The sequence below is a fragment of the Pteronotus mesoamericanus genome, unplaced genomic scaffold (assembly GCF_021234165.1).
Source record: "Pteronotus mesoamericanus isolate MK-2021 breed Mesoamerican mustached bat unplaced genomic scaffold, CSHL_Meso_final contig_73, whole genome shotgun sequence".
NCBI lineage: Eukaryota > Metazoa > Chordata > Mammalia > Chiroptera > Mormoopidae > Pteronotus > Pteronotus mesoamericanus.
This window is the reverse complement of record NW_026555245.1, coordinates 24,098,862-24,119,901: the sequence shown is the minus strand read 5'-3', so window position 1 is coordinate 24,119,901 and position 21,040 is coordinate 24,098,862. Positions and strand designations below refer to the sequence as shown.

General features: G+C 35.5%; 1 protein-coding gene across 16 annotated transcripts in view; it reads left to right on the top strand.

Annotated features, from left to right (window-relative positions):
• PTPRD (protein tyrosine phosphatase receptor type D) overlaps nt 1-21,040 on the top strand; it is a 512,308-nt gene that overhangs the window by 326,240 nt on the left and 165,028 nt on the right. For 11 of the 16 annotated variants that reach the window (XM_054583147.1, XM_054583146.1, XM_054583145.1 and 8 more), the window contains 6 exons: nt 1,239-1,372; nt 3,825-3,969; nt 7,100-7,405; nt 8,316-8,509; nt 10,804-10,830; nt 14,620-14,737. In XM_054583147.1, the coding sequence (XP_054439122.1) occupies nt 1,239-1,372; nt 3,825-3,969; nt 7,100-7,405; nt 8,316-8,509; nt 10,804-10,830; nt 14,620-14,737 (924 nt within the window). The remainder of the gene's footprint in view (nt 1-1,238; nt 1,373-3,824; nt 3,970-7,099; nt 7,406-8,315; nt 8,510-10,803; nt 10,831-14,619; nt 14,738-21,040) is intronic. The other 5 variants (XM_054583148.1, XM_054583144.1, XM_054583142.1 and 2 more) reach the window with 1 other exon arrangement.

Genomic DNA, 21,040 nt, shown 5'->3' with positions numbered 1-21,040 from the left:
TCTTAATGATCAAAAATTTTTAATGGCCATCAAAGCATGGGTACCAACCAACCAGAACAGGAATTGGCCAAGAACAGTGTCCGGTTAGGTGTGCCAGTGATGCCCTGAAGAGCATTAGCCTTGTGTATAATAGATGGAAGACCTGATGGGAATCAGGTATTAACTTGGACATTGGGGTTAGTAAACTTATTCTAATGGAGCATTTGACTAAAGCATTCTCAACATCTGACGTACAGCTCTTTCAAATTGTCTATTGCACGAGTTATATGACTAATATGAGAATTATAGGTTCTATTCATCTTACTACATTAAATTACTGTATTTTTTGTAATAAGTATTCTATAAGCTTTAATTTGTGTAATTTAGCTCCCTCTCGCTAGGGGCAATATTAAGTTTAATACTAGTTCTGGTGTATTAAGTCATTTGGAGTCATTTAGGGATTAGAAGCAATTATTTGTAAGCGATAGCTTATCTCCTTTTATTTTAAAAGAATTTCTTAAAATGTAGATTGGTAAGAAAAAAAGGCTAAGTGATTCTGGTTGCCTGTAGGTGTGTTAACTTTGAAAGTTAAACACAGTGCTAGAGAATAAATTCCCACTTAGTTTCAAAATAGCAATGTATTTAGCACTAGTTATTATTTAGGCAATATTAATTACAAAGCACATTATATAAATCATCTCACTGATTACATACAGCAATGTTATGAAGTAAATAATTGTGTTATATGTAAAATTGAATTCAGACACTAATATATTCTATAGGGTCCAGCAGAAGTAAGGCCTGCTTCAGTGTGGTTGGTAGGGTAATAATATGAGTGTAATAATTTATAGTTTTAATTTGAATATTTCACCTAAAATGTCATATGGTGTGCTTGAGTGTGATATATGTTACAGAATTACCCGCTTATGATTTCGTAATTAAAAAGGGCGTTATTTGTGCCAGGCCTGTATATTCGCTAGTTATACAATCTTGTATAAATGTTATACCACCCAAAGACAAGGGCAATTCATAATGCTGTTTTTGTTTCGTGATGGAGGAAAATGAACTTTATATGCACAAGTTTATCTGGACTTGGTAAAAAAACCAAACAAACAAAACAAAACAAAACAAAAAAACCTAGCACTCCAGTAGGCTGATACATGGAGACACGTTTTGAAAGGTTTAAACAGATGCACTAATGAGAACTTACGAATATTTGTGGTGATGGTAAACTCTGTCCTTTGCCTCCCTGTTTTTAGTACCAGGGCAGCCACTAAACTTCAAAGCAGAACCTGAGTCTGAAACGAGTATTTTGCTCTCTTGGACACCTCCACGTTCAGACACCATCGCCAGCTACGAACTGGTCTACAAAGATGGGGAGCACGGAGAGGAGGTAGGGCCGTGTTTCTCACCTTTGGAATTAGTCACTGAACTGAGGCACTGCTCTGCTTTGCTATGCTTGCTCAAGTTCTGTAAGAGGCCAGATATCTATAGAGGACTGTGGTAGAAAAGATGTATGCAGCAAGGGACACTGGACCAAAAGAGTAGAAAAGGTATTTGGAGACTTGCTGGGGAAAGGGACAAAACAGATCAGGTATTGCCCTGTTGGAACTATGTCCTTTTGAAGTTTCCAAATTACTTATGTAGGTATCGAATTAAAAATTATTTAATATACCCCATGAGACCTGGGGACTTTTTTCCTCTTCTGCATTCATGCTCCAGGATTTTGAATAGAAGAATTTGTTCAAACTGGTTTTAGAGAAATATACCCCAAAGCAAATGTCTGTTTGTATGCCAAAAATTATGATGTAAATGTGAGCATATATAAAGTTTGAGTAAGTTATGCACATAAAATAACAGGAGTTTGTAGAAGGCAGGAAAGAATTGATAGTCACTGAAAATAAAACAAAAATCAGAATAATTAATAAATACATTAACAGGCAGTGTTCTAAGGGTTTCACATCTCTTAGCTCATTTAACAGTGCTATTGGTTGGACCACCTCTGTTATTAATCTATTTCACATGTTGCAAAATGGAGGCACATAAAAAAAGTTAAATACTTAGCCGAAAGTCTCATGCTACTGGATAGAAGAACTAGAATTTGAATCTAGGCAGGCAGTTTCAGAATCTGTGTTCTTAAACATTAGGGTACACTGTCTTTTGGGTGCACTTTAAATATATTATAGGAATCAGTTATTAATATACACCTAAGATTTTTAGAAAGAGAATGTATTATAGTAATGAATATGTTTATTATGTTATTATAAATTCCAATAGGGGAATATTGGACAAAATGTTAGTAAAACTGTATGTGAAAACTCAATCCACACAAGCCATTTTATGTTACCTCTTAGCATTCTTCGTATTAAAAAAAAAATCTTCACGAAGCTAAACAGCCCCAGGGATCTAACAAGGAATACTTTTTTAAAACATTCACATACTAAATGAAATATTATCAGTTAACTTGTTGGGCATTGTCTTGTATGCTATAATAAGTTAATTTTTACTGTAAGCTTTTATTACTTCCGTTTGAATGGAGTGGAATCTCTAAAGACCAGGTTCTAAATGCAGTGCTTTTAGATTTAGCTAACCAGGCCATTACAAATTAATCACTTAAAAAGTTATATAATTTAAATGCTGATATAACTTAAGGTACTCATATTACAACTATTTGTTTTTAATAAGATATAAATCAGCATTAAATTATTTTAAATCCTTACCATTATCCAACTAAGAAACAAATATAGCAAAAACAGCAAAGAGGGGGGCAGCTTTTTGAGAATGCTCTGAATGTTTGAATGTCGGCGCATTAGCTCTGTTTCATAATCGTTTTATAGGGAATACTTTCTTTTTCTTGTTATTTGGTAAATCTGAAAATTTTAAAAGCTTTTGTAGTTTCAAGCCAGAACACCCTGGAGATGTTTTCTCCAGTTCTATATTTGAATTCTTCTTGACTGATTGCTGTTTGTGTAAACAGCAAGCAATATTGGATAAAAAAACTTAAGATTATGCCATATTAGATTACATATTAGCATGTATTTGAAGGTTTACTACAGGCTAATGTTCAGTCTGGGATTGATTATCAATAAGCAGATATATTTTTGCTAAAATACAAAGGCAAATTTTAAGCATGATAAGCAATTATAAAATTTGATTAAAGGAACTTCATTTCAAAAGTCCTTTATGATATTAAAAGTTATCGAAAAGTCTGTGATTATTTTTGTAGCTGTAGACTCTATATCCCCAAGGGAAAAAAGTTATAAAATAATTTTAAACCAACCTAGATTTCATATAAATTATCCAGCTTTCTTTAGTAACTAACATCTGATTTTTATCCCATCAGACACTGGCAATTTTATGTCTCTTTTATAGTAATGTCAGGTTAACTGTATACCCGTTTCTGCTGTTACTTCTAGCCATATTTTCTTTGCCCCTATGTAGGTTGCAGAAGATCATGAGACATGAGCTTGAACTCTCTTTAGTTGAAATTGCACATGTTGGGCATAGTCCACTATCATTTTCTACTGTAGGCCATGTTACAGCAACACACATGCCTTAACTGTAGAACACACTATGGGCAATGGCCTCTCGATCACCCTTTTATCCAGTGCGTTTGGATAGCTGTGTTATCATGAGAAAGATCCCTGGACACCTTTATTCCACTTACCTTATTTGTTGTAGAAACTTGCTTTTAAAATGCTATTTTCATTATATTATTCCCCAAGTAGTGTCCTTGATATTCTGTAGGTTCCTTGTGAGATTTTTTGATGACAGGTATTGGGATAAAAAAAGACTTGCCCAGACCTTAATGAAGATGACCAAGTTTTCTTGTTACTTATCCACAGCAACGAATTACCATTGAGCCAGGGACATCTTACAGACTGCAAGGTCTGAAACCAAACAGCTTGTACTACTTTCGTCTGGCTGCACGTTCTCCTCAAGGCTTGGGTGCTTCTACAACTGAAATATCAGCTAGAACCATGCAGTCAAGTAGGTGTCTCTCTTTGCTTACTTTCTGTCTTTTTTTTTCACTAGGAGGTGTTGCCTGATTTTATCTCTACCAACAAACAGAGCTGCTAATTAATATTCTTAGTCAGCAGTCTCTATGCCAGCAGATGCCCAACATTGAGGATCAGAGTGCAACCATGGCCTATGTTGTTTTCAAACTTGGTCCAAGTAGCAGATTCTTTTCTGCCACTTCCTAAATTGAAAAACCTTCAGAGAGGTTGAGAGATGAGAGAAATGGGTGAAAGGAGTTAAATCAAGCCCCATTTAGTGAGTTATAAGCCTGTAAAGCAAAATTCAGGCTGAAACACTGAAAAATAATCAGAGGAAGGCTTTTTAGCAAAATGAAGAGGCAGTGAAAGACCAAACTGTTGTCTTTTTTTAAGCACACACGTTTTAACCTTGCTAACAAATAACTATTTCACCTGTTTGTTCCTACTTAGAGAAAAGCTCAGCTCTTTGGACTAGTTTGTTATTAACTCTGCAAGTAGTACATGTGAAAATTTGGAACATTCACAGCAAATCTCTTATTTGGATAAATTTAGAAATAATGGAATAATCACAAGTGCATTTACAATCCTAAATTTTATTTTGTTTCCTCAGGTTCAATTTCTTTTTGGAACTGTTAATATAAAGAATAGTTATCTTTATTACAATGTATCCAGGGAAGACTTTTAAGATTGTTTTTTGTGAAATCTTATATGGGAGATTGTTTTTGTTGGAAAGTTTGGTGGCTTATAATACTATTTGATCTTTATTAATGTTTTTATAATTAGTGTATTAATCAAACACTTATTTGAGTTTAACAGTTTTATGGATTTATTTCCTTAATTTTTTTTTATATTTTATAAGTGATTTTGGTATAGAGACATGCAATAGGTATGTATAATAGAAATGCATTAAATTTCGTAAAGAGAATGCTGTATTGATCTAATTCTTAGACTTGTCAACAAACATAATATTTATATATTTTAAAAGATGAATTTATTTCCATATAAGCAAGTCTTTGTATCTTATTCTTCTATAGATACTTGACATCCTTCAGGGTTTTTGATAATAAAAAATCATTTTCTTCTCTTTTCTCAAAACATCATTATTCATATGAAAAGTATTAGGTTCCTGTGCTTAATCTGTTAGTAATTATAGCTTATTCCCACAAAATTGTCTTTCTTTTCCAATCTGAAGCATGTAAATACAGTATTGTATGTCTGCTTTGAATTCCAGGCAGGCTAATAAGTCATATTGTAGAAGATAATTCTTAAAATCAGATGTTTAATTTAAAGAAACGTAACGTGCTTTAATATTATATTTTGCATGGTTTACAAACTTGACTTTTTTGCATACATATATACATATGTACTTACATAGAGACAAAATGAACTTTTTATAAGCACACCAGAAGCTTATCTTTTCTTTATTTATTAAAAGAAAAGTTTCAAATGGTGTTGAATGTACTCAAAGAATAGAAGGACTGAGAGTAGCAATGTCATGAAAAAAAAATCAGTATTTTAGAAAGAATTACAAATGAATCCTTGCTGTTATATGAATAACCCAATTTATTATGAATAATGATGATGCATTTAAAATAATTTTAGGATTTGAAATAGAAGAACCTGTAGTCAGAATCAGTAAAAAATATATTCTAGTGATTTTACAAATCTTATTCCAAATTTATGAAACTTTCAATGAGAATTTTCTTTTTGTTAGTAAAGAGTGCTTTTCCTTTTGATTGACTTTACTGCAAAACACAAGACATATAAAGACTGATAATAGTCTAATGATCTAATAAACCTGGCACTACATAAAATAAAGACCCACAAAGTCAAACTACGTAATGAAATACAAAAACTTAGAAATTATTTACTCATTGTACCATATATATTGCCTTAAAAATATATATGTATTATGTATGTCTTATCCAATTTGTTTTTTTAGGAACATATATTATTAACTTTATGATAAAACTGCTTTTTAATTTTTCAAATAATGATACATTTGATTAATTTAATAGAAAATAATTGCTCAGAAGGTGACCAGTTTATGTTGGAATGGGCAATAAGAAAGTTTATCTTTTAACTCTTTTGTCAACACTACTTTATATGAATAATTATATAGAAAGTGAAAGGAATTATGCACAAATGAAAGAAAGATGGTTCTCAGGATTTTTTAAAAAGTTTTTTTAATGGCTATGTTATTGACATTTTGTAAGGGATAGATGATTATTACTGATTTTACCAAAATTTGCTGGTGGAATCTAATTCTTCACTAGCAATGGTGTCTCAAGAAGAGTTATAATTTTTTTAAAAGCTGAAAGCTGATGTAGGGTAAGTACAAGTTACAGTCAGAATCAACAAGCCTGACATTACTCTCGGTAGGTAAATCTTGGACTATGCCTTTTCATCCTTTATTGATTCTGCATGCTCACTCTGTATGGGGTAAGATCAATGTTAGGTTAATGCTTTTCATTAAAACGGTCAGGCACAACCATTTTTTCAGATAGTCAGAGGGAGCCCTTTTATGTTTGTTGGGATTTTATTTCTTTTCTTTTAAAGGAATGGAATTGGTGGAAGGGTATCAAGTAGTTATTGCAGTTTTTCACTTTTAAGAATGCTTTCACAAAGGAATGCTGTGTATGAATCGTCCTCATTCTAGAATGCAGAAATGAAAGCTTGAAACAGAATCTGTGAAGCCTCATCAAGCTGCTCATGTAGTAAATCTTGCAGTATTTGCAGCTTTTTTGAAGTTGGGCAGTCTGTATGGTAGGGCTGGGGAATACCGAGGGATTGGTTTAGAAGAAGAATTTAAATTGCAGGTAGGTAATTTTATCAGAGGCTTTATTATCTCAAGGTTTCATGTTCACATATTCCCCCCACTCATTATTTAACATCTATTTTTGGTCATTTATTCATTTTTTTTTTTTGGTTCATTCATATTACTAAGCCAAGGTATATAATTTATCTTTAAAATTTATTTTAAATTTCAAAGCTTTATTTTCATTTTGTTGCCCTTAATGTTCGTTTATTTATTTTTGCCTTTTCTTTTGTTTTATCATTTTTTTTTCCAACCACTCCTGTCCTTTCACTCAAACCCTCCTTTAACTCACTACCAAAATAAGAGCCGTCAGCTCCTCCTCAAGACATTAGTTGTACCAGCCCAAGTTCCACTAGCATTTTGGTAAGTTGGCAACCTCCACCAGTGGAAAAACAGAATGGCATTATTACTGAATACTCCATCAAGTATACTGCAGTGGATGGAGAAGATGAGAAACCTCACGAGATTTTGGGAATTCCTTCGGACACTACCAAATACCTTTTGGAACAGCTGGAAAAATGGACTGAGTACCGGATCACTGTGACAGCCCACACAGATGTCGGCCCTGGCCCCGAGAGCTTGTCCGTGTTGATTCGAACCGATGAAGATGGTATGTTGCCTCTGCTACGTCCGTTTGCTCCCTTCTACACAATCTTGGTCTGCTGTCTTTTGATAGGCTAACAGTAATCCATTTTTCTCTGCTCATCTTTTTTGACCCAACATCGCTCTAACGTCAGTAGTTTTTGCCAAAGACCTCTCTTTGCTACAGCCTGGGCATTTTTTTTTTCCTCTTTTGATCTCAACACAGTAATTTGCTTCCCTGTAAAAAGAACAGTTTGCTCCTATGATTTTGCAATCCAGGCTCTTCCTCTGTACCTCCATCTAAAGTCTTCTGCATTTTTCGTGGCTTTTTGTAGTCACTTCTTTTACATTTTGAAGTTAACTTTTAAAAACAGCCTTCTTATCTTCTTGTTGCCTTTTTGTCTTGCATATTTCAGAAGCGCTGATGCTCGACATTTAATTTTTGGCATTTGTTGTATGGAATACCTTTGATATGAGAAAAAAAGAAGAAAATTCATATACTCAAGAATCTTTTTTTTTCTGCTAAAAAGAAACCTTTAAAAAACACACAGCAATCAACAAGCAGTTTTTGTTATTATTTCAATGCTATACCTCTTTGTGCTTTAATGCTTTGAACCTCAAAGCATCTTCCTTGGCTTTTGTACATTTTTTACATGTTTTTCTATTTCTCTGATACTCTTTTTTTCTTCCATACTTTTTTTTGGCATTGGTCATGTTTTTTGATCTTTTCTTGAAAGGTAGAGCAGATTGGTTGAGCATTTTCATTGGTTGAAAATGTTTGTATTCCACCAAGGAAACATAGTGGGTCTGCCCATTTAAAAAAAAAAAAAAAAGAAAGAAAGAAAAGAAAAGAAAAGAAAAAAACTAAGTAAAGAAAATGCTCTGACTGGGTGGGACAAGTGCCTATAATTTTCTTTTATCCGATGATATTGTTCCAGTTCCTAGTGGTCCTCCTCGCAAAGTCGAGGTAGAGGCTGTCAACTCAACATCTGTTAAAGTCTCATGGCGCTCACCTGTGCCCAATAAACAGCATGGCCAGATAAGAGGATACCAGGTGCATTACGTGAGGATGGAAAATGGTGAGCCCAAGGGCCAACCCATGCTGAAGGATGTCATGCTGGCGGATGCACAGGTAAGCCTCTGAAATTACATACCCATGTTTTTCTGAGATACTGTTTTTGATTCTGTGCCTTGAACTGGGCCCCATCTTAATTATTATTTTTTAACATTAAAAAAATCATCCACAAAATTCTTGTGCTTGAAACACATGATATGTATATATGTTCTCAGTCAGAGATGCCATCAGTTGTAGAAATATGCATCTGATTAAAACAGTTACTTTTTTAAATACAATATTCAGCTCTCATACATAGTGCCTTCTGCTTAAAATTTTTTATTGAATTCTAAGAAGCAGTTTTGCTGATAGCATCTCTTTTCTTCTGTATTAAAACTACTTGGAGTTAAGTTGACCTAATTTCTAAACAGAAGACTTGTCCTATTGGAAAAAAAATTCTTATTATGGAAAAAGTATCTAGATAGTATTTTATTTAGAATATCTTTATTAAAATATGATTTTGATGAAACGAATTGTTTCATTTCCCAGAGAATGAAGATAATGACCATGATAAAATCAAGAGTTTTCCAGGGAATACATGGGACCCCCATGTTGAGCCAAGTTAAGAAACGTATTATTGAGTATGTGAGAGATTGGTCCTAAGGCAGTAGTTTATAACTGTGGAGTCATAATTTGGTTTTGTAATCAGTTGTTTAATATTGAGCATCAATTTTTTTTCATAAATTAGTAGTGATTCAAAGATAGTACCATAATAGACCTGGCTGGTGTGGCTCAGTGGATTGAGGTGCTAGCCTGTGAATCAAAAGCTGGCTGGTCGATTCCCAGTCAGGGCACATGCCTGGATTGCAGGCCAGATCCCCAGTTGAGGGGGGTGGGGCACGCATGAGAGGCAACCACACATTGATGTTCCCCTTTCTTTCTCCCTCTTTTCCCCTCTCTTTAAAAATAAATAAATAAAGTCTAAAAAGAAAAGCAAGCTTACAAAGGTAATACCATAATATCTCCATCTGTCATAATTTTCTAAAAGGGGGAAGAAGATTTTAATGAATTACTGCCCTGCTGGGGATTATACATAACCTGTGGAGTAGCTCATCTATGCTTGATTCAGTGGTGATGGGATATTATGAGTAGGGAAGTGCTTTGCTTATCTAGCAAGTTGGTAGCTGGTCATGGCAGTGGATGATATTTGTGAAAATCTGGAACATTTCAATGGAAAATTTCTTGTTTTGTGTGAAAGTGAGGAAGATTATGAACAAAGTTGTGAACTACTGCTCCAGGTTGCCAAATTTTGCATCTTTGTCTCAGTGAAAATAAGAAAGTAAATAAATATCTCTGTAGCTCTAAGGAAAGAATTTACCCCAAGTCTTGAGATAATCAGCTTACAAAGCTGCTAATGTTTGCCTCAGTCTCCAAACATTCTAAATAAAGAGATCAGGATTAGAGGCTAATTTATCTACTTTTAATCCAATTGTATGGTTTTGGTTTAGAGGATACTTCTGTAAATGTGGTTCAAGATTCTTAGTGTCCCTTAGATTTGGAAAAGGGCCACTGATTTGCATTTTCAAATATTTAATTTATACTGCCTATAAACTAAAATATTCTCATAATATAAAATAAAGTCATCTTTGCTTATGTTTTATTGTATAAGTCTGAAATTGGGAAAAAGAAATTGATAAGACCATCACGTTTTGATGCTCTTCTGTTCTTAGGTAATATTACATTACAGAACTGTAGTTCTGTTCTTTTTCTTGGGAGTATGGTAGTTAATGGAATTATATAATACAAAATTGCCTTACGTACCACTCAGTCTTTTTTCCCCCCTCTCTTCTACTTGGACTTTTATTTATTAATTTGCTGATTTTCCTTGTGCTCTTTTTTTATTTCTTTGTTCCCCATATCTTATTTTCCTTTTAACTATTCATTGAATTTATTCAGTCTTGCAGGACTTCACCAGGACTATTGGATTTCAATATTAATAGGAGATGTTAATCTTAATAGTGACTTGAATTAACTATGTAACTTAAGGAAAAAGTCAAAATAAATGTCACAAAGTAGTGTGCATTAGCTTTTTGTTATGCCTTCTTGCTTTATTTCAATGGAAGATTTGGAAAAAGCTGGTTTTAGTGATAACAATACAGAGCATATTTATTTTAGACCTTTCAATTGAGAATGAACGTGGCAACATAACACACTTATACTCTTTGGAATTTTATTGTACGCATTGATTCAATTGTTTATTTTTTTCTTTTTTATAATCTAACAAGGGCACCATTGCCTGTATCAGACTACAAATTTCTCTTCATTTCTTTTTATTTTGTTTCTACCTCCCCAACCTTCTTAATCTCAATCAGTGGGAATTTGATGACACTACTGAACATGTGAGTAATTTTTGCTTGCTTTGTCAAAACATTATAAATGCTTATTTTTTTTCCTGATATTCCTCTTTCACTTATTTGGGATATGTCTTCACTGTTTCAATGCATGAATTAACAAGTTTTTAAAAATTATCCTCACGACATTGTACACCTTGTATTTTGGTTTTGTTTTGTGAAATTGGCACGGTGCTACTGATTGCATAAGAAATATCATGAGCTCGTGTTATTTTGGTGGCCGCTACTAACTCTGCCTTGTGACATAGTTAGCGGAGGCATGCTTTAAGTGGAGGCATCACAGACCTGAGATGTCAAGTTTTATGTTGTAGGCTGCTCTTGAATTCTACTCCAGTCTTACATATTCAGTGGATAACATGATGTAGATCTGGCACTAATTAACTCTATCTAGAAGTGGCAATTCTCTGTTGTACCCATACAACTTTGAGTGAACGTGAATGAGTCATGCAAAGAAGGAGAAAGTATCTCACTCAGTGAGGAGTTTTTAAGTTAATAAATAACATAATCCAGTAAGTTAATAATTCAAGTGGACTATGTTATTTATTAAAAGCTAATTATATATAAGCTACAGTCTGGGATACAAAATGTGACACCTGCCTTCTAAGTTCTTATAGTCTATATGACTAGTAAAGATGTAAATATCAGAAAATTTTCATAAAATGCAATATACACGATGACATCAAACAACATGTAATTAATTAGTAGATGAGTAACAATCTCACTAAGAGCTATGAGTTTAGAGACAGTAGATCAGGATGATAGAAGAGGTCCTGAAAAATGAAGTATAAGTAGGGATTGAAGAGGTGAAAGTGTGAGAGTGTGTGTGTGTGTGTGTGTGTGTGTGTGTGTACGTGTGGGTGTGCTAGGGAGTTGAAGGTGGAAACATGTCTTCTAAACATGAGCACAGCAGAAGCAGCCATTGAGGCAGTCAAGAGTGTGATATAGGCAGGTAACAGGAAGCTTGCCAATTTGAAAGAAATAAAGGGTTCAGGTTAATAAGTTAGTGCTAAATATAGCTAAGAAATAAGTTTTAATATAATGTTGAAAAGTCAATAGTATAGCAGTGTTTTATAAACTTCTTTGACCATGACCCATAGTAAGAAATGCATTATATTTCATGACTAATACATGTGTTTAAAATAAGTTTATCAAAATAATACCTTACTTTTAAATATATGTGAACTTCAATATTTTACATTCAAGTGTGTGTGTGTCTGTGTGTGTGTGTACATACATGTATATGAATACACCTTTTTTTTTAAATACTGGTCATGACTGATGAAATTGATTTTATGACTGACTAAATTGATATAATGACCCTCTGAATGGGTCATTACCTGCAGACTAAGTGGAGAGGTAAGAAAGAAAAAAAGGTAATGAATAGGGAAACAAATAAAAAGAGCTCTCTCACTAAGAAATAAAAATGCAACAGTGTTGAGGCAGCAGAAATGGAAAAAGGAATTGTTATCATCAATATTTTAAAGAATTGACAAAAACTTGCTGACTAGCTAAGAATTTGAGGAAGAAAAAATGATCAAAGTGTCACTTCAAAGTTTTGGAGATACTCCACTAATTCATTAAAATATGGGAAGCAAAGAGGGGAGTTGGCCTCTGGGAATGACATTTAAGCTGTAGTTAAGCTAAACTTGAGGTGATGCACAACAGTCAACGGAGAATGTTCAGCAGATATTTATGATGTATATGTCCCTGGAGCCCTTCTGGAAAGTCAGGGCTAGAAATGAATTTAATGCAAAGGTATAAAAAAAGCCTTCAAAGGTTTGGAAAAGCTTTCGAAGACAGCTGTTTTGTTTTGTGATTGGAGAGAAATGCAGACCAGTGACTGCTACGAAAGATCCAGTAATGCCAGCCTTTAATAGGAAGGGGCAAGAAGTCAAGTGGAGCTGGGATAGGAAAAGACAAAGAGAATGAGGAACTGTGGCCATGATATCAGCCACATTAACCCACAGAGCGTACAGAACCACCAAGGAAGTACACCTGCAGCTTAACAAAAGAAAACGTAACCTAAGAGATGATACAATTTAGGCAGATAGAGGTGTAGTGAGCTGAGATTCTACCACCACAGAAAGTTTGACAATTTCAAATTGCATTGTTTACATTATGCTGTCCCACCCTGTGCAAGAGGAAGGACACATGTCGTTAACCCCAATTTTATAAATGAGAAACTTGTACAAGGCTCAGCATATATAAATTTCTTGCCACACGACTTGGTGACAGAACCAAGCCTTGCTTGTTTCTTGCTCCTCACCTTGCCTCCTTTCAGAAGCAATCCAGTGGCATGTGAAAGAGGACCTTGAAAACAATAGTGTTGTCATTTATCCATCATAATTTTTGGAATAGCTACTGTCTGCCACAGCTTAAAACACCACTCTTGGGTGGCTTACTTAGTTTTTATGTTCTCTGTAATGTTAGTGAAACCATTCCAAGTTCCAGAAAATAAAATTCCTCTCCCAAATTTAGTCCATTTATCTTACAGAATAGTGTTTCTAATGGCTCTTCAAGATGGTATCCAAAATTCTTGAATTTCTGCCTTAATGATACTCCTACTTTTTTGAAAAAAAAACGCCTCGTAAAAACTGTCATATTTGGGATCAGATTCAACAGTTGAGTTCTGTGGTGCCTATGACGGCCCTGAACAGGAAACTCCCACCGTCCCTCACACAGCCTAGTCTATTCACCAAACTCCCACTGGCATTGTCTTTAGATGTGGAAAACAATGCCCCTGTCTGTTTTCCTAAATTTAGCATACTTAATTTGAGAAAATAGCTGTACCAAAAATCTGAGGGTTTTTTTCTTTTTTTATTGCTGTGGGCGGGGGGCGGTGTGTAACTCTAAAGAAAATATCAGGACAAATTCATAGCCAGCACTGTTTTAAAAACCATGGAAATCTTCAATTTAGAAGAACAGTTCTGTGATCATCTAGTCTTAATAACTATCACAGCTTTGGGCCCTTACTAAGACAAAACTGAGAGTATTGATAAACAGTTGGTGGTAGTTACCATTTTCTAAACAATTGGAATTAAAAGAACACCTATTTGTGATATGGTAGAATAAGTCCTATTCTTTGGTTTTAGGTCAGGAAATTCTTAAGATGAACAGAAAATTCTCCTTAGTGTATAATAATTATAGTTCATAGCCCATACAGTTAACCAATAATATGTGTTTTGAGTCCCAAGAAACTTCTCTGGCTCTCAGGTTGTCCAGGTCCAGCAGATCAGCCATCTGGCAAAATACTTCCATGGTGATGAAACAGACTGTTGGCATCAGCCCCATCACCAGTCTGTGGGCCAGGCCATAGTGGATGCATAGTGGATTTCTCACTATGAGCCCCGCATAGTTCAAACTGTTTACCTAACATAACCCATTTAGTCCTCTGGTGGCCCTATGGGGTCTTATTCCTACTTTCACATGGGGAACTGGGGCACAGTGGGGTAAACTGATATAGCCTGGAACACCAAGCCAATAAAAAAGGAGAAGCAGGTTTAAATTCAAGAATTCAAGAAGCCTGGCTGGCTTCAGGTTTTATGTTTTTAACTCCTTTCCCTTAGAGCTGCCTCTTAGGAAGGCTGACCCGCTCCACTGTCAGCATGGAGAGAGATGATCCATAGCATGAGCTCCAGGCATGAAACTTGCAGTGCTCAGCATGGCTGCAGGGAATGTTCAAGCATGCACAGCAATGAAAATGGGCGCCTTGATGTTCCTCCCCCAGAGCATTCAGGGCAAGTTTTGAATCAATATCATTCTACTGTGTCATTTCAGGACATGATTATTTCTGGGCTACAGCCTGAAACTTCCTACTCCCTCACCGTCACCGCCTACACCACCAAAGGAGATGGTGCTCGCAGCAAGCCAAAACTGGTGTCCACCACGGGAGCAGGTAACCACATCTGTGCATATATGTACCTTGAACATGTTTTGGATAACAGTAATACTGATTTTCCAAATGGGGTGGGTGGCTTCTAAGAACAGAGGGGGGAGAAAGGCTGTCATCAACTATTTTTGTGTATGTGTATATGAGTATGTGTGTATACATATTATTTTACATATAATTCATTTAACAAATATTTTTTGGAGCATCTACTATGTGTTAGGCACTATTCCATTGCTGGGCATACATCCATCAGCAAAACAAACTCTGCCCTCTTGAAATTAATCTTCTGACCAAGACTAGCTAATTAACAAGTGAACAAATTAGTATATAATGAAATGTCAGTGAGTGATAAACTGAAAAATAAAGGTGTGTTGGCATTAAGGATAGGGCTGCCCCTAGGAGTTGTTTTGGATAGAAAAATTGGAGTTCTCTGTGAGGCAGGGTATTAGAGCTGAAGCTTGAGTGATCTGAAGGAGCAAGTCCCATGGGGTTCAGAGGGCACATCAACTAGATAGGGAAGTCACTCAATAGCTTCAAACTCTCCCAACAACAAACCCTGTTAGAAGAGCTGCCATCTGGAGCTAGGTGTTGACTTAGTTTTATTTTTTGTCATTTTCTCCTCCTCGCCCCTTGCTATGGAGATTGTAAAGGGGACAGATTTCATAAAAGATAGGGAACAGCAAAGAGAATGAAGGAAACAAAAAGGCTAAATATCAGACTGCTCTTTCCCAAAGCTCAATGCTCTTTAGAATTTCTTTGGCCACAGTAGGAAAAATCAGCCTGAAGGAAGACCTGGCATTGTAAAACCAATAAATTAAGAGGTAATTATGAAAGGATTCTCTTCTGGTCCCTTTCCATAGAAATCTCTTATGGAACATTTAAACTGTGATTTGATTTACTCCTCCAAAATCACTTGTCACATAACTTTTTAGGAACACACCTCTACGTAAAGGTGTGAAGCAAAGAACAGCTGTGACGGTGAGTACCCCCCTGGGTGCCATGCTTGCTGCCAGATTTGTCTAAATGTCATAAGATTTGCCTCACATCCTGCCACCTGGAACTGCCTCAAGCAGCAGGATTACAGATGGCATCTTTCAAGATAATCTTCTGGGATTTTTTTCCCCTTTTTTTTAGAATGCCTTTGTATCAAGCTAATTTATTACCATGCATAGGAGATACATGTTCATTGAGGGGCACGCTGTCTCTCTTGTTATAGAACCAGCCTCTATCTGAAGGTAGACGACCAAGGCTAAACCCATGACATTTAATCCCAAAAGGAAGAAAATTTATCTCCTTTGCCCATATTTATAACTGTATCTTAATAAGTGTGAAATGTCTTAAACGAAGCACCAAACTCCTATGCCTGATAAGATAGAGGCTCTACAATGAGGAGGAAAAAATAGAGGATTTATAGTAAAAAAATATGGATACTAAAGAAAGGAATGATATTGTCTATTTTATTGTCTATTTTAAAGGCTAGCTCATCACTTTTTAGTCACCACCCAGAAAATTATTTAGATTTGTTGGTCTTATTTATATATAGAATTGTTTTGCAATTTTCCTTCACAATTTTAGATCTTTGTTAATCAGTGAAGACTTAGGTATTGAGGTAGGAAATACTTACAATTTAGATGTCTACACATTATATCATTTATTTTCTTGAGACTTTCCCACAGAACCTGGGTTGGAAGTGGGAGACTCCAGATTTATAATCCCTTTTGAACACGTCTGTAGTTTGTTGTGTTTTTTTGTTTTTGTTTTTGTTTTTTTCTCCTGTCAAACTACAGGTAAAGAAAGCATTCCCCACTCATGGTTTATCCTCAGGTAATCAGCGAACTCAATTTTTTTTTCGTATGCTTTGTTTTAATATACTGTTTCAAAAAATCCTTATGTTTATGTGACTGTGAAGAACTATTGAGTGTATCTCACACATGTGAGCTTTTAATAAACCAGTTATGAGAGTATTTAGTAATTGCTCCCATGGAAAATTTAGGAACTCTCATGAAATTTTATTTTGATAGGAAAATTCCTGATTGTAGGATGTGTCGATGTATAATACATTATTTCTAAAATCTATAAACAATCATATCTTTGAAACAAAATGTACTACTGGCCATAAGTTAAGCAATCCACATTAAGGGAAGGGAAGGGGAAAGTCAAGGAACATATAGCAAGGACTCATGGACAAAACCAAAGGGGAAGAGCTGAGGGAGGGAAGGTGGGAGGGGGCAAGGGAAAGAGGTGGGGGGGAGGCAGAGACAAATGTATTTAAAAAGTAAATAAAAAAAATTTAAAAAAAAAAAAGTTGTGTAACCTCGGCGATACCTTTCAATAAAATGTTGGCTTTTAAGTTTCAGTTATTTTGACATCTTTTGTAGTTTCTTTGTTAATTCTCACATTGTCCAGTGTTATACACTTAGGTCTACTGCATGAAATCTTGAAACTTAAGGCAATCAGCAAATGCATTGGTTATATTTATACATAAATTTCATTGCTGTACTGAGCAGCTGTGTTTAAGGACAATAGAAAAAGATGACTGTGACGTGGAGAATTTGGACATAATAAGCTTAGGCCAGCCAATAATAATTGTTTCTTCTTAGGTGCTAGGTTAAAGTGAAGCTAAGTTTAGAGCCATTGCAACTGACTGAGTGCCTCGCTTGGTCTCCCGTGGTTGCTATAGCTAAGAAGTAACGGGCAGCAATATGTGCATATCATTTCTGAAGTTCTAAAAGGTATCCAATAGGGGAAAATCTAGTAAGAGAATAAGAAGAATTAAAAAGCAGAAGGGAGAAGAGATTCCATGTATGTCATGACATAACTTGGAGTTAGCACATTTACTATGCAGCTGGGCTCTCTCTGCTTCTGCCACAATGTTCACTAAGACCTTACTGAAAATGACCTCCAAGCTGTTCTGAGTTATTATTTAAGACTCTTTCATCTTGCCAACTCTCCTGCTCCTGTGCTGAAGCAAGCAGGACCATTGAGCCTGCTACTGAATGACCTTGAAAAGTGGTCCACACAATAACCTTAAGGCATTGGAAACTTTGAGCCAACTCCTCATACAGTACCACCTACTTCATCTCTTCCTTTCCCCCCGAGTGTGTGCATTGATCAGAGGACATAGATGCTGCGTTATCCATATTAATTTTTCCCCCCAAGTGCCTGCATGCCACTGTGTAAGTCTTTGCACAAAGTAAATAGGTGGTATGTGTTTTATGCATAAATTTTCTGGAAATCAGAAATGGAATGGGTTTCATTGCTAATATGTGGAGATTTGGATAATCCTTTTAAAGCATATATGCAGTGTTGTAGACCTCTTGGCATTTATTTTCTCTTTTTCTCTGTTACCTTCGATGAAATACCCCAAATCCTTAACCTGACTTGAACTACTTCTCTGCCTCACGCATTTGTGGAGAGTTTGGTCATTTCCTTCATGTGGCTGGTCTCTCCTGAGGTGATGGTGGGATTCTTTCTCTACCTGCCTCGGCATTCCTTTCTTTCTCACATTGTTTATTTGTGTATCTTGGTATTTCAAGACTGGTTGTCTCAATAGTTTTCAGGTTTGGTGAAAACTTCTGCCAGGGAAAGGTATGACCGTGGTGGGCTTGAATGGGGAGCAGGCTGAGATGCCCCCGTCACAGCGGTAGAAATCTGCAGGTCAGAACAGACATTCTTATTTCCAGAGCATTACTTGATCCCAGGATTCTAAGCCCACAGCATGTATATCCCCAAATAAGAAAGGGCATGCCAGCATTAAAACAAACAGAAAAGGCATTAGTCCAGTCTAAGCTTTCACTGCCCCAGGAGAATAATGCACATTTTTATAAGGCCAGTGTGTTTTTGTTCTAGAATTTAACTGTCCATTATATTTCTCAAAATTTGTACCACAGCAATATTATAAGTGAAGTGCCAGATGATAAAAACATTCCTATTTGGTTGACAAATATTAGAATGAAACTATATTTGTGGTTGAATCAAGAAAATTAGAAGTGTTTCATGTATTCTAGCTTTACATGCATCTTATAGAAACAATGTACATACTACTGTACAGTCCCTTGAAATCAGAATTTTAGAAAATTTTGATAAATATGTTTAATAAAATATATTGCATCTGTAAAATGTTGAGACTTAATAGTTATGTTTGTACCCAATAGTTTCAACTGGGTTTTGTTTCTTGAATGACGTATCTTCTGCTGAAAGCCCTATTTTTTTTTCAGCAGCCTCTAGTGTTTCATTCTTGACGTCACTGACATTTTAATGGGCAAATCGTGTAAATGTTATACACACGTAAAGGAAAATGAAGGGTGCCGCCCAATGTTTATCTTAAAGTGATTTTTAAAATGAAAATAATTTTAAATATATTTAAAATTAAAAAAAGTAGTGCCTCCTTATCTCCAGGGGATACATTACAAGACCCCCAAGGATGCCTGAAACCAAAGATATTTCGGATTCCTATGTGTACTGCATTTTTTCCCATACATACATACCTATGATGAAATTTAATATATAAGTTAGGCACAGTTAGAGATTAATAACTAATAATAAAATAGAACAAGTCTAACAATACACTGAAATAAAAGTATGTGACTGTGATCCTTCTCAATATCGTCTTGTACTGTACTCACCTTTTCACTTAAAGGAACCACATTAAGGCTTCTCTTTGGCATATCTGAATTGCCAGCATCCCTGCTTTTTCACTTTGGGGACATTAGATTAAGTAAAATAAGGGCTCCTTGGACACAAGTCCCGCGGTACTGTGGCAGGCAGCCTGCTAATGGAGATGGCCACCAGGCGGCTCACCTGCAGCGGGGAGACGCCAGACAAAAGGGTGACTCACGTCCCAGGAAGGGTGGACGGGGGTAGCTGGAGATTTCATCACAGCTGTTCAGAATTAAAAACTAACAAATTGTTTATTCCTGGAATTTTTCATTTAGTATTTTCACACTGTGGCTAATCAAAGATAAATGAAACTGAAGAAAGTCAAACTATGGATAAGGGCAGGCTACTGTAAATGGAATAATTCAGACTCTCCCTAACATAATGATGGGGTTGTAGTTTGAGAAATTCTTAGTTGAGAAGATCTCTGGATGTGTATTTTCTCTAAGAAACAATGAGCGCACAAATTTTGGTTTGGTTTTATGTGGTCCCTGAGCCAACCCTCAACATACCCATATATAGTAGTCATTGTAACCTTCAGGAACTATTCTTCCCATACATTTGTGGGTTAGCTGAGTTACATGAACTTACCCGCATGTGAAACAAAACCATTACTTCATTGGTGAAGGATACAATTATCTTAATGAACACATTCTTGGACAAAGCATGCCATTACTGGAGTTCCAACTTTCTAAAATATATAATGAACAGATTAACCAGGTCATTAATATTCTGGGTTGTCTCATCATCTTTCTAGGTTTGCTGTTGCTTATTTGTTTTATTTTATTTTTATAATATTCCCCATAATTCTATTTTACATTGCCAGTCTCATTAGTGTAAGCTTTTCTGCCTTTCTACCATCTTCCCCTTTCTGTTAACTTGGCTTTGTTTTGATTCTGCTGATTCTCTTCTTTCTCCCCCATCTTTGGGCATAGCCCAAAGAAACTTTTGGCTCTGTGTTGTTTACTGCTGTTACTCTCTGTGGATTTCAGGAATAAATGCTTTCCATTAAAAACAAAAAAATATAGACCCTGGCCGTGTAGCTTAGTTGGTTAGAACATTATCCCCATAGGCCAAGGTTGTGAGTTCGGTTCCCAGTCAGGGCACATACAATAAGCAACCAATGAATGCATAAGTAAGTGAAACAACAAATCAATGTTTCTCTCTCCCCCTCTCCCTCCCTGCGTCCCTCCCTCCTCTCCCTCTCCCTCCCTTCCTCTCTCTCTCTAAAAAATCAATAAATGAAAATTTAAAAAGTACAGTTATAATTCATTGGCTGTGTAGATTAGAACTCTTTACATAGATAAACTTATGTAACTTAAAAAGAAACAAACTATGTATTTACAGGAAACTAGCCCCTTACTTTAAAAGGTTAATATTCTGATTACCGTTAATTATGATTAGTATCAATGAAATGTAAAACTTGTGTGAAGACTTTTGTGTGCATTTTCTCCTTTAATATTCACACAAGATTATCGGATAGATTATATAACATAATCCCTGTTTTAAAGATAAAGAACTTGACGGGGGTGACTGGTATGGATAGCGACGTATAGACAAAGAATGCAGATTAAATTCGTAGTAAGTCAAAGCACTGTTATTTTGAACTACTATTTTGGAAACTTAAAAGCAACATTACAATATAGTAAATTA